The sequence below is a fragment of the Rhea pennata genome, chromosome 1 (assembly GCF_028389875.1).
Source record: "Rhea pennata isolate bPtePen1 chromosome 1, bPtePen1.pri, whole genome shotgun sequence".
Taxonomy (NCBI): domain Eukaryota; kingdom Metazoa; phylum Chordata; class Aves; order Rheiformes; family Rheidae; genus Rhea; species Rhea pennata.
Genome location: NC_084663.1, coordinates 152,874,257 through 152,900,765, shown reverse-complemented (window position 1 = coordinate 152,900,765; position 26,509 = coordinate 152,874,257). Strand labels below are relative to the sequence as shown.

General features: G+C 39.7%; 1 protein-coding gene across 2 annotated transcripts in view; it reads right to left on the bottom strand.

Moving 5' to 3' along the window:
* TUBGCP3 (tubulin gamma complex component 3) overlaps positions 1 to 23,892 on the bottom strand; it is a 58,762-nt gene extending 34,870 nt beyond the window's left edge. For both annotated transcript variants that reach the window (XM_062575495.1, XM_062575505.1), the window contains exons 1-6: positions 23,626 to 23,892; positions 12,269 to 12,376; positions 10,327 to 10,394; positions 7,128 to 7,205; positions 6,289 to 6,506; positions 663 to 835 (exon numbers count right to left, since the gene is read on the bottom strand). In XM_062575495.1, coding sequence (XP_062431479.1) covers positions 663 to 835; positions 6,289 to 6,506; positions 7,128 to 7,205; positions 10,327 to 10,394; positions 12,269 to 12,376; positions 23,626 to 23,701 — 721 coding nt within the window. In that variant the 5' untranslated portion in view covers positions 23,702 to 23,892. The remainder of the gene's footprint in view (positions 1 to 662; positions 836 to 6,288; positions 6,507 to 7,127; positions 7,206 to 10,326; positions 10,395 to 12,268; positions 12,377 to 23,625) is intronic.
* Between the last annotated feature and the right edge of the window lie 2,617 nt (positions 23,893 to 26,509).

Here is a 26,509-nt window from a genome sequence, read left to right as displayed (position 1 = left end):
AAAAACTAAAACATACATGTATAACCCCTAAAGAAATATTTTCTCTCACCAACAAACTGACAAGAAAGCCAAGAATAATGTCCCATGCCTAGCTCTACTGATACCTGGGATTGTCTCTGAGTAGATCACCTGTGCGAGAGAGGGCACCATATATTTTAACCAACATTGCAAAGAGTTCTGCAATTTGTATCTTTCCTGAGTTAATCACCCATGCAGGTTCGATGCAAGCATCAGAGTAAATTCACTTTCCTCTGACCAAACTGTTAACTAGGGTTTACAGAATATCTTCTATGTTTAGCTAGGAGTGAGGATTACTCATAAACCACAATCACTTGATTCTGACATACATAGTGATAGATTCAGTTCTTTAAGAAACAGAATACACATCAAACTAATCATTGCAAAAAAGAAATTAACAATCAAAGAGATTGTAACTAAATCAAACATGACTACCTTAAATATTTATTTCTACACATATATATATTTCCTTCCTATTCTATAGCAAAACACTCCTCAAAAATCTCAACACACTATAAAACTATTTCAAAAACTATATTCAAAATATAAAGCATTCAAAAACATTTACAAAATAATAGTAGATGTAGACAATAAAACGTATTTATATGTAGGAAGTCATGTCTAACATATGCATCTTTGCTTACCACTGGTATCCCCTTCTCGCCTTGACCTTGACACACTGCGGGAGAGAGCATTGGGAAGGCCTTTGGAGGTAGTGCTTTGTAAGGAAGGCTGGTTTGCAGTTAGAGTCCATGCAAGACGTGACCCCAACTGCTGACGGAGGCAATCTCCAACGCTTGGAGCTTGATAGGATTGTCTAAAAGGGCAAAAGAAAAAAAAAAAAAAAAACAAAATTTAATTTTCTCTCTCTAGACCCACCACCTAGTATTGCATATGCAAATTACAAGAAGTTCCCTAAGCTCAGGTTTGACTTTTTAAAGGATTTTTTTTTTTTATGGTGCAGAATATACACGCAAGGTATTGGCTCATACAAGCCAACACCTTCATGGATAAAACTCTAGAAAAGACTAAAGAACTTGGACATATGAAATCACATATCAGATAAAGAGGTATTTTGTTCATATTGAACTGTGCAGATATACTCAGAAAGACTAAAAGTGAAGTCAATTGCTCCTATCTGAAATTATATATAAAAAAACCCCAACAAATATTTAAGGTTAGTTACTACTTGAATCTGTAGCAAAACAGAATTAAAGGTAAGCAGAAAAAGAGGAGAAAGTTCACTTTCTTATTACTCCATTATGGAGAATAGTTTGCATCAAGTGTCTGAAGATGTGAAGAGGAACGGAGTATCTAGATAAGAAGTTTTGATTTCCCTTCCTCTCAAGCTTGTCAGTTCTTCTCACAAAAAGTTTTCAGAGCAAACAAGTTTAGAAGTTAGCTTTCTGTTTATTTATGTATTATGATAATGAAAATAGAACTGCAGAGATTTGCAAGGTCTTTTCATTTTTGTAGCTGACTGTGTTCCCCCCATTAATGAAATGTAAACATCTGGAAACAATCACATACTTATAAAAACTTAATGAATTTCACAAAAACGTGAAAATACAGGTGCAGGGAGAGATGGTATAAGGTTGTAACACAAATTATCACACACAACTACAGTCGAAGAATGAGTTCTCCCTCCCCCTTTTCTCCATAAAACATGATATGGCCAGGCATCAGACTTGTATGATTTTAAGCAATGAACAGGAGCACAGCCTGCAAGGCCTGAAGCAACTCTTCCACTGTGCTTAGCATTTGTAACTCACCAGCACTGAACATTAGCTATCGTACCTCATGATTACAAGGCCAAATTTCTGCTGTTCTACTTCAAGAAGAACATACAACAAAAAAGCCTTTTGGGCTTTTGGGGGTGACACCTATGAAAAGAACTTTTGAAAGAACGATCCTCACAGAAAGATCTGATGAATTTGAATTGCCCAGCTCATAGACTACACTACTAAGAAGGGAGCAGAGAGACCACTACAAAAAAGAACAATGTGATCAGATCAGACCAAGAATCTATCAGGAACAGCACAGGTTCTGCTTGTATTTAAACAGAGATAGACACAAGGACCAAGTGGATACACCTTCCTTCACTATTTCAGGATCACAGAATGGCTTAGAATGGATGGAACCTGTGAAGGTCATTTTGTCCAATCCCCTACTTGAGCAGGGACAGCTAGAGCAGGCTGCCCAGGACCATGTCCAATCAGATTTTGAACGTCTCCAAGGACGGAAACTCCTAAACCTCTCTGGGCAACCTGTGCCAGTATAACAACATTCTCCCAATAAAGAAGGCTTGAAGATGCTGGCTCATCTTTAACCTGTTGTCCAAAAGGACCCTCAGCACACTTTCAGAAAAGCAGCTTTCCAGACAGTCTGGCTGTACTGATGCAAGGGGTTGCTCCTCTCCAGATGCAGGACATGGTATTTCTCCTGGTCAGACTTCATGAGACTACTGCTGCTCCATTTCTCCAGCCTATCAAGGTCCCTTTGAACAGCAGCATACCATCCACTCTATTAAACGGTCCTCTCGATCTTGTATTGTCTGCAAAGTGAGGGTGCGCTCTCTCCCATCACCCATGTCACTAACGAAGATGTTACTGTGGGGTTTGTTAGACACTGAGCTAGGCGACCCGTCCTTCAACTGAGACTTGAAGCAGGTGTGCTGTGAGAAAAACAGAACAAGAATGCAGAATATGAGCCAAGCAGATAACTGTGGTGTCTGCTTGTGAGAAAATTGTATCAAGGGATATAACCAATCGCTTTAGTAGCTGGAGCACGTGCTTGTCGCTGTATACCCAATCACTGCGCTGTGTATGTCTCATGCACAACTCGTGCTTGCTGTATCGATATATATATTTTGCCTTCTGATATGGATAAATGTCTTCTGATCAGAACCTATCAGGAGTCCGTGCAATCAATCCCTTCATGTTACAACAGTACTAGCCCTAGCATCAACCTCTGCCGACCGGTCGCCAGCTCAATGCTGTGCCGTTGATCACAATCCTCAGAGCTCTGCCATTCAGCCAGCTTCAACCCACTTCACCATCTACTCATCCAGCCCACACTCAGTCAGCTTGTCTACAAGGATATATTACGGGAGATGCTGTCAAAAGCCTTACTAAAGTCAAGGTAAACATCATCCACGGCTCTCCTCTCATCCACCACCAGCTCCAGTCAGCTCATCGTAGCAGGCTATACAGACGATTGGATAAGCACAATTTCAGGTCTCAGGGGCCTTGGATTCCTGAAGGCCAGTCGTACCAAAGACCAAAGTGGCAGAGATAACTTGATGCTTTCTTCATTTCCATATCCTGTATCACACGTTCCCTGCCCCATTCAGCAGCAGATCCATGTTTTCCCCTAGCCTTCCTCTTGCTGCTTAGGTACCTGTAGAAGATCTTGTTGCTTGGACAGTGTCTCTTGGACCCCTCTTCCCTCCAGGGCTGTATCCCATGGGATTCTTCCATGCAGGTCCCTGAACAAACAAAAGCCTGCTCTTCCAAAGTCCGGTGTTTTAACCCCACTTTTTGCTTTTCTCCCCTCCTTGAAGGATCCTGAACTCCACCATCTCATGATCGCTGCAGCCAAGGCTGCCCCCAACTTTCCCACCACTCTTGTGTGTAACCACGAAGTCCAGCAAAGCACCTCTCCTTGTCAACTCCTCAATCACTTGCGTTGGGAAGCTGTCATCAGTGCATCCAGGAACCTCCTGGACTGCTTGTGCCCTGCTGTGCTGTCCTTCCAGTGCCTATCAGGGTGATTCAAGTCTCCCTGGAAGACTGGGGCTGTGAACATGAGGCTTCTTCCAGCTGTCTGAAGAAGGCCTCCTGTACTTTTTCTTGTCAGCCAGTCTGTAGCAGACACTCAGCAAACACAGCATCACCTATGTTGGTTTGCCCTCTAATCCTATTAACTCTCAGCTAACGCCTCCCTCACCCCTAGACGGAGCTCCATGCATTCCTGCTGCTCGCTCACATAAAGAGCTACTCCTCCTGGTCTGTCCCTTCTAAAGGGCCAGTAGCCTCCATTGCAGCACACCACTTGTGAGCTATCCCACTATGTCTCCAAGCCAGGGGGAAGCATAGCTCTAACTGCAGACTTCTAAAGCCTCCTGTCTGCTCTCCCTGCTGCGTGCATTAAGTACAGGCACTTCAGCACAGTTCTGCTGATTTCCCAGAAACTGTATAAAAGCTTCCACCATATGGCTGCCCTACCAGCTCTTCCCTACTTGTGTGCGCACACTTAGGGTGTACCACCTTTGGCTTTATTTTATAGGTTTCAAGGTCTCTCTTGTTTACATCACCTTACAGCTTTTGCTTACCAGTCTCATCCATTACCTCCTCATCTGAATGTGAGGAATTCCCCATCATTCATAATTTAAAGCTCCCCATTGCTTTTCTTAGATACAACACACAAACCTAGTACTGTCAAAGTCAAGCAAGTATTTGTAATGTAAAGCATATAAACAACAGTAAAACCCAGTTGTGTCAGCACCAATAATTTCCAGAATATAAATTCTAAAAGACCAGCTCAAATGCACATTCTCAATTTTTATTACAATGTAAAAGCTTTTGAAAATATATCTATTGAGGTTTTGTGTGTGTGTTTCAGGACTGCCTAGGAGGAAAAAAAAAGGGGAGGGGGGAGAAAGGAGAATTAAGAGAAGAAGAGATGGCTTCTTTCTCTTTTCCAAATATGAAAGGAAAGAAACTAATAAGATTTTCAGTAATGTACTAAAAATTTGGTCAATTCATAACCAATGAAGGACTTCATTCATTTTTGCATACCTTAAAGATTTTTCCCCATTTCATTATGTTCTTGTGTGCCTTTTTGACATGAACCAAAGTTTCTTGAAAACTGATATCCTCATAGCTTTTGCATGACGGCCATATTTCCAGACTTTTTTGCTCAAGGTTTTAACAGCTATGCAAATAAGATTGCTGAGGTCCTCATTTCTGCAAGCTTCATAACATCCTGTTCATGTTTTCAAGCTCAACTTCTATTAACCAATACATCGGTACTATAGAATCACTGTTGAATCACCCTCTCTCACTGACTATGAGCACATGTTAATTTTCCCTCTGTAGAACAAACTACATGTAGTCTACCTCTGCCAAGGTCTGTAGAGCTGTAGTGATTATCCAACACGATATCCCAAAGTACAGGAAAGATCCAGACTTTGAACACATTACTGTCTGTGTGTATTCAGCTTATTTAACAAAGTCAGTATTAAAGCAGTCATCTTATAGCCTACAAGGGCCAACCTGTATTCATCATCGCAAAATCTGAACTATTCAGTATTTGAATTTTTCAGCTGCACATGTAGATCAGCAAAACCCAAAGTGAAGGGTTTATTGTCTCTAATATTAAAACTTCAAAGAAACTTTGTCTCCTTAAATTCTCCAGCACTTTCTTGTCTGTGTGTACACGCACATGCAAGCAAGAAGACAAACTTCTCCTTAAACACCCACCCTGAGGTTCAAAGACTGTACCTTTCAGTTTGTTTAATGTTTTAGATCACTGTTTTAAGACACAAGCTGCCACAACCTTTCAATATCAATTCTTTGCTCAGTACTACTTTCCCTGAAGAAGCCACTTTACTCATTGGGCTGTTCAGTGGTATGTTGGATGGTATAGACTTGACTGTTAGGAAGAATAAGCACGTCTATACTTAAGTCCGAATTTCATTTATGAGTGGACAAGAACAGCCAAAATCTGCCCACTCAAAATGCAAGATTCCTCTAGATAAAACAATCAGCCTGCTATTAATGTGCTTAAAAGCAAGTCAGACCATCAAAGAAAGGTCATACATTTGAAAACCGAGGATAAAAGTCTACTATTTTGACACTGGCTAAGGAACACTGTAAAAGAAGCTTCACTTAAGGAAGATTCTAAATCCAAGGTGTTTACAGAAGAAAGATAAAGGTTATTTTGAAGGGTTTCAGAAAACTGAGAAGTTTGGCGAAGGATTTGTTGATATTAGAATCCAAAAGAATACATCAAGTATCAGCTATTTAGTAGATATCAAATCTTTAAATTTAATCTTAGCTATGCTTGGTCAGCTATTTATATCTCCAAATGGGAACATAACAGCACCTGAAATTCAGAACTGCTCAGCTAAGGAACAGTTTCTATTCACCTACAGTGGGACCCACAATGGCATACAAGTAAAAAACAAGTAGATTGTCTCTAGCCATCTACGCACTATTAAACAGGTCTTCTCCAAACCTATTTGTAAGGTAACAAGGTTTAATTTACCCTGGAAGAAGTGACTGTGGAGTTGGTGTTGGACCATTCAAGGCATACAGGCTGATGCTACTGATCCCGCTGCTCCCCATACTACCAGAACTCTGGGCAGACTGAGCATTGCGGTCTTGGTAATTCAATGGAAGGCTTTGAGGCCTGGCATAGTAATAAGGGGTTGAGTGAGCATCCCGTGGTAATGCCTGAGCAAAGAGTGTGGCATAACTTGATACCTGAGAAGGAAGGGAAAAGTGAGAGGAGGAATAAAAAAAATAAAAACAAACAAAAAAAGTGAGCTGCATTAAGTCATGTCCTTAGTTAACACAATGAAATATTCAAGAATGTAAAAAATCATGTTTATGTAAGGAAAAAATTGCTGATACAACTATAACAACAAAAAAAGCAAGTCCTTTGCAGCCAGCAAGAGTGCTTTCAGCAATATAGCTTATTTTTGCCTCCTGAATTGTCATTAGGAATATTTGTAAAAGAAATACTTTGTTAGCAGAGCTGCAAGCAAAGTAAAAGTTTTGCTCTTCCTCTTCCATTTCAAATTCATTAGTATATTAGCAGACTTTACCCAAAAAAAAAAAAATTCATCTAGCAAAGGCACAGCTTAAGTCACAGAGGTTGGATAGCCTGTAATTTTACCTTCATTTATTACAGAAAAAGTACTCAGAAAAAGAATTGCAAAATCTTAGTCAGATGTTTTCTTCCTCTCAGCTTTCAGGATCTTTGAAGAAAAAAGGTTTCCAGAAATGCCGGTTAAATCTGCATAGTGATTTTTAATGACATCTAAAATGATTAATATACATTTACTATTTCTCAATTAGAAATAATAAGCCTTTTTTACCTACCTTGCTAGACTGCTTACGTGGATCTTCACTGAGGTTAAGCAGGAGGTAGAGTATTGACCATTTGTTTTTCAAAACACCCTTTTTAAGGGATAAAAAGCAGAATTAAAAAAATTATCAAAAATTACAACTTACTCATTTTTGTTTATCCAGCCTACTAAAAATCTAAACATATGAATTACAATTTTCTACACAAATAAGACCCACACTCCTGAATAAACTGGGAACATGCAGTATAGCCTCTTCATCAGTAATTTTATAAACTTTCTCCATTATGTTCAAGTCACAAAGTCTCACCTGATCTGAGAAAAATAAGTACACTAAATTTAAAATTCAAAAGGTGTTAACAAAGAAATTCATATAATACTGAATTTTCACCAACATTCCTGTCCTACTTCATTTAAAACATCTTGGGCTTAAATGTAACTCTATCCTAAACATGAAGGAGGAAAACTTATGATAGAATTGTAGATAAACAACTGTCTTTTCTCCATTTTCTCCCTTCCTGTCATTTTTAGGGAGGCTTCAAGAATCAAGGAGGGTATTACTTGTAGATTCTATTTAAAAGAGCGACCAAATGTTTCACAGCTTAAGACATAGAGACATTGTAAACACAAAATTTGAGGTATATATGCAACATATTCTCTACTAAGCAGATAAAGGCTACAGATAAACACAGATACACAGACTCTTAAAGCTTTCAGCTTTAAATCTCAACAGAAAGCTTACCAGCAGAAGAACAGTAAAGCCCAAAGTCTCAACAGAAAGCTTACCAGCAGAAGAACAGTAAAGCCCAAAGTACAAAGGGAACACTTTAAAGAGTTTGGGAAACATTAACATACTTTATTTTAGACAAGCATATATATTTCTGTGATAAAAGCTCATCTCCACAAACACAAAATAGTACAGAGATACAATGGCAAGTGAGGGAATCTGAGTAATATCCTACTCCAATTACTCCCACTCCATTTACTCCCAGGTCCATTACAGCAGGGCAATCAGCCCAGCAAAAACTCATCTCCATAGACACAGAACAATTTGTGTGTGCATGCCTTTAAGGTCCCCCCCATTGGGGCATTTGTCTACTGGGGAACCAGGGGAGTGCCAGCCAACTGCTAGAAGGACCACAGAGTTCCTCTGGGAGAGGTGTATCAACTGGGAGACCCATCGATGCAGGTGTATGGCTCTGAGGGCAAGACCACAGGGAAGCTGGTCACTAGAGGGACCAGGGGAGTCCCAGTCAACTTCTAAGAGGACCGTGAGTATATAGGGGTGGCTTGAGGATGAGGCACCAGGAAAGAGCAAGGATTTAGGGTCAGCTACTGCATGGTCTACACGTTCAAGGCCAGCTACTAGACAGGTAGTACAGTGTCCCTGTGTGTGTGCGCGTGTGTGATGGGGTCAGTATCAGCAACTGAAGTGGCTCTGTACACTTTGGGGGCTCATAGGTCCAGGTGCAAGCAACAGGTTAGATCAAGGATTCAGGGACCAGCTACTGGGTGGATTGATTGTCTAAGCCCAGCTGCTGGAGAGATCCACATTCTACATATATATATTTCCCACTAACAGACCTTCTTCCTGATGAGCCAAAGGGGGACTGGGCAAGGCTGTTGACACTGTGTTTGTAGAAGTGCTGACTGTGTCAGTGCTGATCTGTGGGGCCAGTCATGTATGCATATCCATCTATTGTGTGTAGTAGCATGAACTGCCTGTTGGGATACATGCTCAGCCTCACAAACTGGAGAGCCAGGGAAATGCTGCAGCAGCTGTCACTATTGGCTAGGTCATGCCAGGCCAGGAGGAACCCTGGTCCTAGAGACATCTTCAGAAAACCTAGAGATACAGGAAGGTGAGGCTCTGAAACCCAACAATTTCTAGATATATTAACGCACAGTTCTATAGAACCCGAGTTCTTTGAAGACATACACTTTATGACGGAGATAAAATAGTGGAGTATGTCAAAGAAACTCATACAAGTTTCTTCACAATTTTTAAATCAAGCTACAGTAGGTGCACTCTCTCTCATCACCTATGTCACTAACGAAGATGTTGCAACAGTACTAGCCCTAGCATCAACCTCTGCCGACCGGTCGCCAGCTCAATGCTGTGCCGTTGATCACAATCCTCAGAGCTCTGCCATTCAGCCAGCTTCAACCCACTTCACCATCTACTCATCCAGCCCACACTCAGTCAGCTTGTCTACAAGGATATATTACGGGAGACGTTGTCAAAAGCCTTACTAAAGTCAAGGTAAACAACATCCACAGCTCTCCCCTCCTCCACCACCAGCTCCAGTCAGCTCATCGTAGCAGGCTATACAGACGATTGGATAAGCACAATTTCAGGTCTCAGGGGCCTTGGATTCCTGAAGGCCAGTCGTACCAACAAAGAGCCAGTAGCCTCCATCATAGCACTCCATTTGTGTGAGCTATGCCATCACAACTACAAGCCCAATGAAATTGTAGCTCTGTAACTGCACATAGACTCTTTCTGTTTGTTCCGTGCGCTTTGTGCATTAAGGCACTTCGGAGAGGCACCCCAGCACATTGTCTTCCTAGAAAGGGCATGAGAACTTTTCCCCATCATGCAATTCCCTAAGCACTTCCTTATGTTCTTGAATATGCTTGGGGTAATTCTATTTCAGTCTCATTTTGTTGATCAAGAGATGCTTTCTGCTTACATCACCTGAGACCTTTTGGTTGCCAAACCATCCTCCACTTCTTGATCTGACTATTGATCATTCTCTCCCACCTAATTTTAGGTGTCATTCTTCATTTTAAGCCCCTTCTTACCAGGTAGGCACCAGGTTAAGGCAAACATTTGACATTCAACATGAAAGGCTCAGATCACTTATCCAATCTCTGATTGCAATCAAAAAAAAAAAAAAAAATCAATTAAGAGGACTGTTTAATTCCCACATCAACATACTTGGAATGCATTACCATAAAATAAATGACAACCAGAAAATTTTCAATTTTATGTGAAAATAGGCTTCTTTTATTCTGTCTTCAAATTTAACCCAAGTTCATTTCTTAATAATAGCAAACAGCTCAAAGTGTATCACTTATAAATTTATCATAAGCTAAAATGATAAGCAAGTTTACATCTGAAAGTTAGCACTGTCCAAAATAAATCTGTCACATCAAAAGGGTGTGTATGCATGCTTTCAACTGCTTTACTGATGGTAAATTTATTACAATACCTGTGAACTGAGTTTTCTGTAGAGTTCTGAAAACAAAGCAGCATCTGCTTCCCTTCTCTGCCTCACAACTGTAAAAAGGGAATATAGATTAAAAAGCTGAAACAAATAAGAGTGTAATTATCATGATGGAATTGATGTTTCTGTGGTAATTTGGGAAACTTACTCATACAGTTTTGTCTGCTTTCATGTTACCTGTATGTCTGCCCGTACAAGGTAGATAAAAATGTATGTGGGGGGGGAGGGGAACAGAGCTACCCATTCCAAGAGAGATTTTTTTTCCCCAAAAAGTGAAGCAGTAACAGAAGAGAACCATAACTCACAGGTAACATTCTTTTTGATGATAAAAAGCAGACATTAAATTGTATCTTGCATCCATGACTTGCCTCCATTCTCAACTATAAACATTTTGGAGACATATACTGTGGTCATCAACTCTAACCAGATCTTTTAATATAGACAGTCTATTGAAGGAGAAATTTGTCACCCCAATGTTCTAGCAACAGAAGTCACTTAACGTAAGCACCTGTTTCTCTTTGGGTAATTCAAAAATTATACTTTCTAAATACTTTATATTACTTCCTATATACCTTCCTTTCAAAGTCTAGCCTGTGCTTGTGTAGGTTTAGAAATTAAAACATAACTGAAAGCAGACATGGGAACAATCACGCTTTGTTTTGTAAAATGCTTTACAGCATGCTGTAACCCATATTACACAATAGAAGCAAAAAGCAAAGTAGTACTGCCACTTTCTCACAGTCAAGCAGAATTGCAAGGTCACAGAACTACTATGCATTAAGAAAAATAATACAAACACATTGTCTTGATCTCTGCCAGTAACATAAGCTTTTGCTCAGAAGAGCTGTCTCCAAGCTTTAAGGTGTCTTCTGAAAAGCCACATTATATTAGAAATATTAAAAAGAGACAGAACCATATTTAAAAAAAAATCCACACAGAGAAACAGCTAAAGAAACCTTAATAAAACAACTACTGTTGTGCCTTAAAAATGCTATTTAATATTAAAAGCCATTGCTAAGTACATTTTACCAAATAAGTGACCTCCTTGGTCACGCTTCCTTGGAGGCGACACCAACGTAAGTGTAAAATTAGGAGAATATATGCTGTTATTTGTTCCATGACCACTGATATCAGCCTACAAACTGAAATAGTGCAGAAGGAAGATAAGGGAGATTATCAGCTTCAAAATTCCTGACAATTAGCCCAAACTTAATGAGCACATATGCTATGCCTAGTATTGGCCAGAGTGTACACCACAGAAAACAGTGTTTTGAAGTCAGATATATAAAAATTTTAACAAGCTTATATCAAGCAGGTAATGGAAGCACCAAATTAACAAAAAAAACAACAAAGTTGTTTAAAAAGGTTACAACCACTGATTTCAATTACCCCAACCCAATTTCACTGACAGAATACTCAAAGCTCGAGCATAAATATGAAGCTTTAATTTAATTAACATACTTCAATTAATTGTTTTGGAGGGTAGAGCAGAGAATCTGCTGAAAGCAGTTTTTGGCTTTTCATGAATGCATCATCTCCCTGTTGGATTCACACAGCACAACACTGCTGACTCAGCACAGAACACAAGGGAATGTAAATATAGTATAACATTTACTTACATAGTCTAATGTTTTAGTTTAGAGGTGGTTGCAGATAAACTTGTTGAGAAAATGAAGGCAATAAATAGCAGCTAAGTCACATGAACAAGCAATGATTCATTCCATTACCAGGATGCCCATTCAACAAATTTCATACAGATGCTTCTAAAATTAATTGTGCCAAAGCGTAATATTTTTAAAGTGCACCTCACAATATCAGTCTCCTAAAAAGAAATGTGAATTCATAAGGTCTGAATAAAGTGAGACACTTCCATTCCTGTTTTAGGAAAAAAAAAAAAAAAAAAAAGGAAAAAAAAAGATGCACATACGTTCTTTCTTGATTTTCTCAGCTACAAGAAATTCATCCCGTTCAACAGTGGGAGCAAAGTTGCTTCCAATAACTCTCACTGCATATTGAAACTGTTGAGCTGCATCAGCTGAAAGAAAGAAGAAAAACCCTCTCAGTTAAACAGGCTTAAAAGTTCTATTAAAAGCAAATCTGGCATAAATGTACCTGGCTTAGATCACCTATTATTATATAGTACTCCAAGACACTTCTAACCTAGGGACAGTCAAGTACAGTTTACCCCAGAAAGATTAATGATGCTATACTTTAAACACACTCACCTGTACAGACTGCAAAATGATTGCACTTAACATTTGTGAACAACTCTATCCACAAAAACAAGCCTAGAAGTTGTACCAGCTACATACTGCTGTAAAGGCACTAGAATCTGTGTAGATGGAGAAACATTTAGATCTATGCAATTATTCGAGTATTACACACTTCAGCCAGCTCTGCTATTACCCAGGAACCAAAATCCTGTAGGACTTCACACAAATTCATGAGATTCAGTTCACACACAGAAACAACATAGCCATGTTCACCAAGCATTCTCCAACAGTACGTACTCAAATTGGTTTATTCTGCTTGTACAGCTGGACTCAGATATGTGTTTACAAGTTAGAGTCAAAGCTAGTTTGACTAGGTGAGATGTCTGCACCATCTCCTAGTGTATAACGTAAACATACCCACAGTCAGTGGCTTCTTTCAACTGCCTATCATTCACGCATCAATTCGATCTTTAATACTGTTGATAAAAAGTATCGCTTTAGGGCAAATATCTCTGCTTTGTGGGAAGATTAGCACTGACTTAGGATAAGGTTGAGACAGAGCTAGTTTAGTATTCGTGCCTCTACGACACTGTCATCTTCCCATTTGTTGATCTGAAAAGTTGACCAAGCGATGACACTACAGTCATGCCTACTGTCATTACAAATGCAGAGTGCTGGGTAAATTTCTATTTCTCACATACAAGTAACTAGTAACATGGTGGGAATACTACCAGACAAAAAGTGTGTGCAAATGTGTGGTGTCAGGTATTTGACTCCACTTTCTGATTTTCAGGTTTGTTTTGAATGCAACAATTTTGCACGCAGATTCAGACCCTTCATGAGTTTTACTTCATTGGTACAGTTTTCAACTGGAAGCTGACTGCTGAAGAGTCACACAGTAGTGGCTCTACCAAGGAATAAGAAGGGATGATGCCTTGGAAAAACACATACAAAATGAGCATGGAAGAGGAACAGGGTAAAAGTCCATTAGAAGCAGAGATGCTTAATTTACAATGGGGAGGGAAAAAAAGGGGGGGGGGAACCTCAAGTCAATTATTAATAAAATCCATTAAGATCTCCAGATATTTACAGAAAGGAGAAATATGAAATCAAACACGCTACTTTGAATGACCACTTTTGTCCACCTTACAATATAAACTCCACACACTGATCCCAAACTAAAAGAATACAACTGTTAACCAGCAAACACATTAACCAGTTGACAAAAAAAAAATCACAAGGAAAATATCTGCTCAGACAGAACCAATAATATCTATCAATATTTTAACATGTAAGACCATTAAAGGAGCATGTCTATCATTCTACTTTCGGGGGGGAGGGGGGAAGGGGGAAAAACACACACACCCAGTCTCAACCACTGTAAGATCACAAACACGCATGATCTAAATGCCTTCTAGAAGGAAAAGTTCTACTGTTAGACTAGGCAATCTTTCATCCACAACAACCACTTTAAAATCCAGATAAAAGTATTTCATTAATTGAATTCACTAAACTGATGAACTGGCTCCCCAATACAACAGAGACATGGAGCTACTGGAGAGAGTCCAATGCAGAGATACAAAGATGATTAGATGACTGCAGCATCTCTCCAGTGAGGAATGGCTGCAAGAGCTGGGCCTGTTTCACCTGGGGAAGAGAAGACTGAGGGGGGATCTTATCAATGTGTGTAAGTACCTGAAGGGAGGGTGTCAAGGGGACGGGGACAAACTCTTCTCAGTTGCCCCGTGTGACAGGACGAGAGGCAATGGGCAGAAATTGAAGCACAGGAAGTTCTGCCTGACCATGAGGGGGAATTTCTTCCCTGTGAGAGTGACGGAGCACTGGACCAGGTTGCCCAGAGAGGTTGTGGAGTCTCCTTCTCTGGAGATCGTCACAGCCCGCCTGGATGCAATCTTGTCTAACATGCTGTAGGTGACCCTGCTTGAGCAGGGGGTTGGACTAGATGATCTCCAGAGGTTCCTTCCAACCTCAACCATTCTGTGATTTCTGTGAACTATGAGGGGAGAGAGAACATGAGGAAGTGTTTCTGCATAATTCTTAGGCATAACGCATGTCATTATGGAATAACTCCAGGTTTCCAAGAGTGTTACATAGAATTGGAGGGGAAGGGAAAAAATAACAGGTCCACAAAAACAGAACACTAGATTTAGCAAAGTTAATTAATATAAAAACATTTCCAGTAAGTTATCCCATAAAATAAGAAAGGTTGTTTTATCTTCTTTCAACTCCATAACTGTGCACCTAGCAGCAACTGGGCAAGAGTTAGGTTTCTCTAATTATTCTTGCATATTTTTGACATAAATGTTTGGCATAAACTGTCACCTGACTCGGGCTACAATCTAAAAACAAGATTGCTAGAAGAACTTCAGGTCAAACAACTCAGGTGAACTAAAGTTAGAGAAGGGACCAAGGGTTGATTACAGAGCACTGTATCAATCACAACATGCATCTTTTAAACTATTAGAGGACCAAACATGAATCATCATCAACAAACTCGTTCAACTTAGGTTACAGAAAAATAAAAAACAGGAAACAATTCAAAAATATAAATGGGTGTCCTATTTACACAACATACACACATGCACACAAAAAAAAAAAAAAACCCAAAAAACAAAAACAAACAAAATCACCCCTGAAAGTTTTCCTCACTTTTGAGCTGTTAGACTGGTCTTCTGAGGAAGAGGAGGCTTCTGAAATTAACCAATCCATCCACGCGCACCATCCTCTCTATTCCCTCTATTAACTTTTAAACTACTGATAGATTTTAATAAATTAGACAGAGGTCTCAGAGACGAAATTAAGCAGGTTTCATGGAAATTGGCAACCGGCAAAACAAACACCCAAACAATGTTCTCTGAGAGAAAGTCTACAGCCTAATGTCAGTGCCTATGCATCTGGTTTGGTCTGTCAGCCTGCAAGCACCATATCAGCAGTACCATGTGGTGCCTCCTGCCCAGGCTGCAGCTTGTGGGCATGAAGGAACACAGACATAGAAGGTGAAGGAACAGTAATTTTAAAGAGGGCTACCAGGAACAAAAGAATCAGCTGCCATTACTGCAGCTGGAGGTGGGAGGATGCAACAGTGAGTTTAACTGATTGAAGACTTGGGAAACAAATCCCTAGAAAATAAAGACCTATTCATATCTTTATTTAACGAATCTATTTCCTAAAAATATTTATGATCTTGTGGTACACTGTTATATATTTATCTTTTTAAGAGTTTTAATCAATCAGATTTTATTACTCAATATTCTGATGACTTGACAATTGAGCATTATTTATTCAGCTCCTTGTGCTGAGTTTTCAGTATATGCTACAGTTTATACTGAGATTATCAGTAAACCTAGTATTTATTTCTGAGAAAAAAAATATTAATAAACTATAGACAATACACCGATTTTCACTGAACAACAATGCACATTTTTCCAGGTAAGCAGCTCTCTACTGTACTAAGTTTTTGTTTGGCTTAGGGTTTGTTTTTAATTCTGTGGTTTCTGAACCAAAAATGTTTCAAATGAGTGTTTCAAAAAGATTTGGAGGTGCTATAGCTCCTCTCTGTTGTTCCCTTCAATATTAGTGGTTTAGATTAAATTCAGATGAACTATGATTCATACAATGAGAAATCATATGGGTTTAACATCTTCAGTCAGCTGATTAAGTAATTAAATCCAGCATAGATATGTACAAAGTTTCTAGAAAAAAGCTTCTAGAGATTCCCTAGAATTTAGTTTCTTTTAGTTTCAATTACCTGCTCTCTACACGTACAGATTTGCACTGGTGATTCAATAACACTGTTGCAAGATTTTTTTTTATATTATGTTTTATTCAGATTTTCATGTTCTATTTACAGAGTCCAGCTTTTCCTTTAAAAGCAATAACCCCTTGCTATAGGGGTTTCTTCAGCATCAGATTATTTCTTACAAGTGTCTTAAAATAATTTCAGTACCTGAAGTGATTACATACAATTTAATAAGGACATCTGTCAGCAAAATAAGAGATTCACATAGTGAATGGGCATATTTAATTGCTTTCCCTTCACAAATAGCCATAAGGACATCAGATGGACTTAAAGAGATAGGGTGTATCCATACATGGGTACACAGCTATTTCACCAATAAGCAATTACAGCATCTATTATACAACAGCAAGGTTACATATCTGACACTGGAAATTGCTGCAACTGTTTCCAGAGGGAAGGGAGAACATAGGAAAGCAGCCTAGTTTTCAGAGGTCTGATCAGACCATCTAATGCAGAAAGAGACCACCGCCCCCCCCCCAACCGTAAAGCAAAGTCTCCCATAAGTACTCATATATACAAAGTTAATGATACTGGTAAACAGCCATTCAGTTGAATGAAAAGAGCTGCTAAAAACAGCTAAAAAAAAAAATGTTCCTTTGAGCAGAGAAAGCTATATAATTCAAAGATTTATAGTTCATCCAACTATCCACACTTCTTCAAACAGTGAACTGCTTCCAAAGGCAGGTAACAGCATTTTAAAGCCACCTAAAAAAAGCACAGCATATGCAAAGAACAGAGATGCAAGGCATAGGAAGAACCTGGTTGCAATAAAACAAAGAAAAATAGTACAAAACAGAAATTTAAAAGGAAAACTTCAAGAAAGACAAAGTTAAAATCACTTGGCCAAAATATCTCTGAAGTACAGCTTCTTGGAAAAAATGCTGAAATTCAGCAAGTCTTTTGGTAAAAAATAAACTTCTGACATTACCTACAATTTTAGGAAGTGAACTGAAATTTACTTCAAGTTATTGCACCTTTTTTTTTTCCCCCCATCACCACTGCCCATAGGTCTCAAAGTGAAAAAAAAAAAAAAAGAAAAAAGAAAAAAGAAAAAAAGAAAAAAAAAGAAAAAGACAACTTTAAAGGAAATTTTAAAGTTTAAAGGAGTAAAGTCCTGGAAACAGAAACAGTAATTGAAAGATTATTTCAAAACATTAACATATCACGATTGTGAGAAATCTGGTCTCCTAAAAATAGACATTTGGTTACTTTACCTTATCTGCAGGTATAGCTTTTAAATTATAGGACAATTCTATGAAAAGTTTACCTGAACTAGATGGTAATTGCTTTCTTACTTTAAACTATTTTCACAGATTATCAAGGTCTCTCTACTCTTTCTTCTTGGTAGTTGAAAACCCTAGACAATACAATTTTATTCAAATACAGCTGCAAAACATATTCCTGTAAAATAGCTGCCTTTTAAACAGCACACGATATTCTATGCATGGTACCGAACAGCTATCAAGTATTACTGGAAACTACTCGAACACTATTACTGTGTTACATTTAAAACATGCTGGGAAGAAAAGAATCATTAAGAATGTCTTTGTTGAACACTTTTGCAAAACCCAGCACGGGAGCAGAGCTGTAGAACTGAAGACTTTTCTCACATATACTGTGAGTGCATACCGGTTTTGTCAAAACAGTAAGGCTAGCATATCTCCTCTGCATATTTTACCCACATAAACAAGTTATCATATTAATGTCATTGTTTTCTTTCATGGTGATAATTCATACTGATATATGACATCATATGCTGATAAAGTACAGTCACAGAATGTCTGAGGTTGGACAGGACCTCTGGAAATCATCTAGTCCAATCTTCCTACTCAAACAGGGTCATCTAGAGCACAATGCCCAGAACCCTATCCAGATGGCTTTTGAACATCTCCAAGGATGGAAGCTCCACAATCTAAGTAACCCATTCCAGTGCTCAGTCACCCTCACAGTAAAGAAGTCTACTAGTACAGAATGCTGTTATTGCTACTATTTTGCTTAAAAAATAATTTACATACATTATAAACAGAACTACTTGTTTCTGTACAAAAGGTTATGTTTAAGTAGTGTAATTTGGGGGTAGCTCAATTAAATATTCCTGATGAAAATTTATTTCTGCATCAGTCTTCTGATCTAGACAACTATCTTAAACTTTTCAACTGTAAGTACATTTCTTTCAGAATGCTGTTAACAGTAAAAACAAAGTATAAATGTAAACATACTCTCTTCATGTGAGTTTTAAAGTTTATTCTTAATTAACAATCTTTCCAGTTTTCAGCCTCCCCTCCTACTGAGGTGGGGGGTAGGGGGACACCCACCACCTATAAACTCCCATGCCTTTCCTTACCTGAAAGTCAGGTGCCTCCTGTTCCAAAGCTAGAGGCACAGCACTGGAAACAGCTATTTTTTTAGTTGTCTTAATATTGCTGGTTCTTATTGCATTGTCAGTAAGCAGATATGACTAATGTCTCACAGAACTATCAGCAACTTGAATATACTGTCTTCTTCTAATTTTTGCTTTACTTGTCAGCTTGTATTTGCTTCACTTACCACATATAAAGAATAAGAGTATTTCACCTTTTGAAGGAACAATTATAAGACTCTGTTTTCCTCTACCATGAGGATTAAAATTCACATTAATTCCAAACGCTTAGAATGTTTTTAAAAATAATAATAAAAAAATCACTGAATATAAATTAAGGGTATAGCACAGACCTCAAGAACTAAACTGCTCTATGAAGACAGGAACACTAAAGAAGTTCCGAACGATGTGCACCTCCCAAAACATTGAAGGAGCTTCGCATATAAGAATGGTTTTTTGGATTCAAAAAACAAACAGCTGTATCTTGAATATTAACAGCAATATCTTTTGAAGTACTAAGAGTTCTTAAAAACAAAAAGCTAGTATGGCAGTCTATAAAGTCTCCATTCAACTAAAATTTTCAAGAGGTTTGTAAAAGGCAGCTAAGAACAAGAAGCTTTTTGTTAGGAGGCTTAAATTCATTATCTAAAGAGATGCATACAATCATGTGCAACTGCTGGAGTCCACATACACACAAAAAAAACCCTACAGAAAGTTCTCTGAAAGCTCAGGTATTAGGATAAGAATGATGTGGATAAACACAGAAAGATTGATAATGCAGAACTAAAACAGTAAGTCTTAGACACTCTGAGTACATAAGCAGGAAAAGTCAGCAACAGCTCTAACTGCAGTGATCCCAAACTAACTTAACCTGATGATTGCAGACCCATAGCAAAGTGAAGCTGAAGCCAGTTTTACTTGAGAACCAGCCAAAACACAGAAACAGAGGTCTGCCAATCCTTAGTTCTAAAAATAAATAAATAAACTTTAAAAAAAAGAAAAGTTCCTCCCACATAACAACAGATCTTGCAATGCAGTTCTCAGAGGAAGAGCTCTTCATCAAAACCAGTAACTAAGCCTACGCAGCTAACTGATGCTGCAAACTAATTCATCAATCTAGTGGATGGTCAGAAAAAGAGGAAGACGAAGAAAAGGACAATTCCACCACTGAAAGTCTCTGCAGTCACCTTCTGTCATGACAGAAACTCACTTCAACGTAAGCTTTTTAAGAAACAGGGAAGAGGCAGAGCTTTTAAGGGCACCTCAGGTACTGAATATGACAAAAGCCAAAGAATTCCCAGGAGAAACAGGTTTAATCAAATTTAATGAGCACTTCACACTCAGACCTACAGAACACAGACATGGGTGTAGAGTAAAAGCACTCATATCATTTATTAGCATCACTACAAACACAGACATTATATAGACTGGATCTTCAGCTTCTACTGAAGCCATGGCCTCTTCAGGAATATAGCAAAAACAAGTGCTGAGAAGGAATGCTGCCAAGCAAATCAAACCTTTTTACGTACAGACAAATTCAGGAAAAGTATGGACAGAAAGGACCATTAGACCATCTAACCTGACTCCCTTTCCATCATGAACCCATTATATTTCAACTTGTATTTTACTAGTTATAGAAAAACTAAGTAGTTATCAAAAGCTAGAACTTTAAAAAGTTCACAGCAGGATACTTACGCACATGGTTAAAAAAATACTATTTGCATCTAGCTTCAGCTTCTTGTTATTAATTTTCATTAGGTACTTCTCTAATATTTAAATATCTCCTAAATAGCTAGGAATTTTTTCTTAACTCCTCAGAGATAATTAAACATCAATTTTGTCTTTGAGTGATCTGTGATGTTTGTAAAGTCTGTTTCACAAAAGAGCCCAGGTACATACAAAGCAGCTTAACTTCATGAGTACATGGTGGGAGGTAGGAAGGAAAGGAGACAGCTCCTCAATTAGACCACTAACTTCACACAAATACCATACTTCAAGCTTTTCCTGTGCTAAAAAGAAGAGGTAAAGGCCTGAAGAACAGTGAGGTGCTAATTGACTTGTCTGGTGGTTTCCTTAACATCTGTATGGATACATGTCATTATACCTCAACACAAAGAATCGCTAGAAGTAATAGTTCCCCTATCTTCTCTGTTTGTTCCTTGGAGGTATAACATAGGAGCCCAACAGGAAAAACAAAGCAAAAACAAACCCCACCCATACACACACCTTTTCTCACTGGGGCTTCTTCCACAGGGACTGATAAACCAGGAAGGCTCTAGAACTTACTTTCAATAGCTGAGCCGATAACAAACTAACACACACACACACTACCATTTACTGTGTCAAGAGAAGCCTTACATTAGAAGAATGAGTCTTCAGTACTAAGGTCCTTCCTAACATGAAGTTAAAGAATGGAGTAAGGATGGCCCTCCAATCTCTCACATACATAAAAATATGAGCGATAGTAAACATGGCAGTTAACCCACCTTATTATTCAAGTTGTTACTTCAAAGAAGACCTCAAATAACCCATAAGTGATCAGAGGCAACAGACTACAGGTTATGTGCAGCAACCTAGTATGATTACGGCAAACCTCCTATAAGCTTCCCACACACATGGAGGGGAGGTGGGGGAAGGAGGGAACACTTAGTTGCATGAATGAAACCCAGCATACAGGAATGAGTTTAACACTTACAAAAAAAAAAAAAAAAGTTTTCATTCCCCCCTCCCTGTTTTTGCAAGCTAGTATATAAAGGCATATAATAAACTTCATATAATAAACTTACTACTCCATTCAGATGTGAGAAAAACTTATGAAACTACAACTTCAAAAGGAAGGCCAGATTCAAAGTTAGCAGAAGCAGGCAACCTCTCCTTAACACTCATGCCACAATTGATAAATGCTGGATAGTTTTCTATTTCTAGTCTTCTCTGTTTCAGTTTTATAAATGTCACATAGCTAACTAAAATAAAATTACGAACACACAGTTTTAGATATTGAGTTTGTAGTTCCCTACAGGTCTTTAAAAAAGAAAACAAGATTCAGTAACTCAACACTGGCAACAAAAACAATGGCCTCACAGATGTCTCCACTACTCAGTAACCCAAGTCAATTTCCCTTTCCTTCTCTAAGGGAGCAGGATTAGCACAACAATTTGAGTTTTCTTGTAAAAGTTTGCAGTGTTCTTAAATATGAATATAGAACATGTTCTAATCGCATTAGAAAAAATATTTCCAAGTTACTTTAAAGATGAGAAACAACCTTAAAAGTAAAGCTGTAGCAGCACCTTATAATTGTATGTTTATTGAAGGGTATTCCACATCAACAATTAAACCAGTTGCTAACACATAGTTGCATAAAAACCACAGGAGGTATTAAACAGTTCAGAAGCTAACATTACAAACTGAAACACCATTTTTGTTTTACTCATGATCAATTTGTAAAAGTGATTGTTGGAATCCGCTCTCTTACCAGAGGATATAAATAAGTTTCTCACTGAAGTTAAAGAAACTTCTCAAATCCTGTTTAAGAAGGCTGGTTCCAAAGTATGGAACAGCCCACAGAAAACTGAGAAAAAGAAATCCTTACTTTTTTTTTTAATAATGCCTTTTGGGTTGGGGGAGGGAGGGAAGAATAGAAACTTGTCACATTCTGAGAAAACACCTACACCAGAAATTCTTGCCACAGAATTATTCCAGTTTGACAACTCTTGAAACGGGAAAGCTAGAGCTTTACAGAAAAGAAAAAAAAAAAAAAAAAAAAAAAAAAAAAAAAAAAAAAAAACAGCAGCAACCAGTATCTTAAAGGATGTTTCTGGTTTCTGTGAAAGAGTCCCTATTCAACATTTCAGCAAAGGCAAGGAGATTTTGCTTCCAAGCTTCTTGGATCTCCAATAGGTAGAGTGGCAAAAATTGAGAAAAGAAAAAGAGAGGAAAAAAAAGAAAGAAATATATAGCTGCACCTTGTTGCTCATTTTCCAGCCTCCAAAAACAACAATTCATTTATAGGCCACATTTTAGTCAAGTCAAACTGAATTCTTTACAAGAGATCAGTATTCAAAATTATTACAGTTCCTGTTATCTAATATCTAAAGGTAACCTAGACTGACTTTTTGGAAAGAGAGTACCAAAAAAAAAAAAAAAAAAAAAAAAAAAAAAAAAGAGAGAGAGAGAGAGAGAGAGAGAGAGAGAGACTTTACAGCTACTAAGAACATGGAAGAACGCCACCTTTCAGATGAGAAAATAGACCGAACATAAGCTAGGTCATACATTTCTCTGATGAGCAATGCTTATAAACTGAGCAACATAACTATTTTTTTTAATAGCACTTAGAAAGTAGTCATAGCAGATGCACCTCCTCCTTTCCACCCTCCAACCGCCTGCCAAAAACAGAAGCTTTGCCTTGCTAGCAACAGACAGAACTTATGCCAACACTGAGATTCAGTCTCTTGCTGGAACATCACAGCAGCAGCAAGACATGGGGGAAATCTGGATTTCAGTCAGCTGCCAGAGCAGCTACTTGACTCGAGGAGGTCGCAGAGGAAGATGGAGGTGTATGAACGTGAGGCACCTCTTGCCTCAGCCATCCAGGGAGCAGTGCCCCGCTCCACGGCACAGGGCAGCGCCGCTAGGAGCCAGCGGGAGGACGTGGGGGTGCCACAAGCCCGCCTCCGGGCGCCCACCAGCCCGGGGCGGGGGTGGCAGGCCGGGACGCTGCCCGCCGAGGGGCCGCCCGGGCCCGCCCGGCCAGCGCCGCCACCCCGCGGCCGCGATGACAGCGCGACCCTCCCCCCGCCGGCCGTTACCGCCGCGCCCTGCTCCGCGCGCGCGCGGGGGAGGGGGCGCCCCAACGGCCGCCGGGGGGTGGGGGAGGGGGAAGCGGGGGCCGTTACCTTCGCTCTTGCCCAGGATGCGGCAGCAGAGGCTCTGCAGCAAGACGTTGGGGGACTTCTGGTCCGGACTCGCCATCCTCGCCCGCGGGAGGGAGGTGGCGCGGGGAGAGCAGACGGAGGCAGAGGCGGGAAGCGAGGAGAGACGCGGCGGGCGGCAAGGGAGGGACACGAGAAGAGGCCTCCCCGCCCCTAGCCGGCGCGTGACCCCGGCGACGCCTCCGGCTCCGGCTGCTGCCTCCGCCACCCGTCCGTTACCTAAGGCGCCATTTTAACAGAACCCGCCGAAAGCCGCAGCGGCGGCAGCCCAGCGCCCACAATGCCCCTGCGCGCCGGGCGGCACCGGAGCGCGCCGCGCCGAACACGCTCCCCCGCTCCTTCCGCAGCCGCAGCGCCGAGGTTCCGGGCGCACACTCGCCCCGCTCCCGGCCGCTGTGGGTCCGCCTCCCCACGCGGCCAAAGATGCCCCAAACACTGAAAACCGCCACCCTGCGACAACTTTCTACTTGTTGAAAGTGTCCTTTCATCCCCCCCCTCCTCCGCCTCCAAACCGAAGGAGATCGGATCCTCTCGTTTCTGCACCCAGAAGAGCAAGTTGCTCACGGCCCTGCTATCATTATATAACGCTATGATCTACAGTGAAGTATAATTTATAATTTACATTTTTTATGCCCGGGAAAATATCAATGCATGTTGATAACCTTTCCACATAAAATTGTTACGAATCAGTGCAGACCTGGAAAATATTTCAATATTCCCCATGCACATTTTCTCTATATTATGCTGCCCCGTGGATGTGCAGCCTGTGTTTCTTGTTGAGGTCCCCAGTCTTGCGGTGTTGTGGTTGGCACTGGACAGTAAAGCAGTACCCCTGAGGTATTTGCCCTTCCTGAAGGCTGCCATGCCTGTCATCCGCCAACTATCCCAAAATCACTAAAGAAATCTCAATGTAAAAAGTACAACGTTTTTGTTTTACTAAAACTTACAGCTTTGCAAATTGGTTACTATCATTTGGATGCAGAGTTTATCATCAAACAACAACATAACTTTATAGTTAAGGGCGTGCTTCAGGTGTTTTCCAGCCGGCAGGCTGCCCTATCAAGCTAGCTCTTAGGCTGTTTTAGGCAACATGCTCCTAAGTCCTTTGACAAACCTGCTCCTCGGACTTATCACCCCTCTAAAACAGATACTGACTTTGGAGGATGCTTCTCTCCCGTTTCTCTTACTCAGTCAAGTCACGCTAGGTCCAGGTCGAATTCTGTCACTACCAGAGCCGCGCTCCCTGTGCTGCGGGAGCTCTGCACCTCCCGGCTCCCTCTTCTCTAGCAAAGGTGCTTCAAACTGTTGCGGCAGCCAGGGGGACTTAGAGCACTGCTGGCTGTAAGCAATTCCTGCTATACAACGCTTCTTGCTGGCAGTCTGTGTTGGCACCCAGCTACACCATCTCTGCGTAGCCATGATTTTATGTGTATACCTTTTGTGGACGTATAACTTCAGATGTTTCTTTATAGAAACATTATAGATGCAAACAATGAATTTGACTCCTTACTGCCTCATTACTAGTAAAAACTAATCATGATGGCAAGACAAGAGCTAAAATTGGTTGAGGATATCTGGCTTTCTGTTATTTGGGATATTGTAGTAGGAATACCATAATCTCACCATTCACATTATGACTCTTTCAATCCTAGTGATGCTTTAGACTCTCAAACTAAAGTTCAGAGAACTCAACGTTAATAGAGTTATCAGACTTTAACCCTGTATGAATAAGGGGTCTGTAATCTGATTCTGAAAGATTTCAAAGACCGTGGGTTTTTTTCCTACCAAAGAGCAGAATAATCTCTGTTCCTTTCTCCACCCAAAGGAAACACACCAGTTGTTCTACAAAGAGCAGGTGACTCATTACTGCTGACACTTCACACTTAAATATTATCATGGAAGGTGTTAATTTATCAAGTAATATATATGGAGTATATGTGCTCACACAGAAAAAAATATTTCGGCAATAATATCAGCAGGTGGTGCTGCTATACAAAATCTTCAGATTCCAAGGAAATCCACTCATTGACAAATATCCTGTTATTGGTTTTAAATGGATATATGTAATCTAATAATTCTGTTCATGCTGGTCATTTTGACAATTGTGTCAGTTCTGAAAATAGAACACATTACGGAACAGCACAATACGGAGCATGCTATTAAAGTGGGCTTACTTGTGTGGCAAAAGCACAGTGACTAGTCTAAGTTTTTCAACTTCAGCAAATCTACATCCTAAGTTATGCCTTTGAAATACTGTAATATGTTATGAAGAAAAGGGTAAGGAGTTCTTCCTATTCTGTTCGCTACTATCAAGCTAGCTGATTCATATACACATCCTGGACAGCACATACCTATCTCTGAACTAGCCAAAGCACCAACTGCTTTTTGTCCAGCTAGACAGAGGATTCAAAAACTGAAAGTATAAGGGTCAGAGAGCTCTGGAAATAATGTTAGAAGTAGTCAGAAAAAGGCAGGAAGAATGCAAGTTCCCAGGAAATAAAGGAAGCAAAGCTTCCTTAGCTCTGCAGATTTGACTTGATTTCAGATGGAGCATGGAGCTATGCATAAGCAAGGCTCAGATGAAAAGAAAATTAAATACAAACGGTTTAACTTTCTTGAGTATCAATTCTGCATTATAGCCTACATGTTCTAACTTCAACAATATTACTACCACCTCTCTAGTTTCAAGAGTTTTCATTTAGGCTGTTCTTCAGTTGATTGAGGAGCCTGAAATGTGTTCCATATACGTAAACACACACACATATATATGCCATATATCTACACTGAAAATTGAATTCACATATACATCCAGAATGAAACCTGTGTTTTAAAATAAGTACTTAAGGGA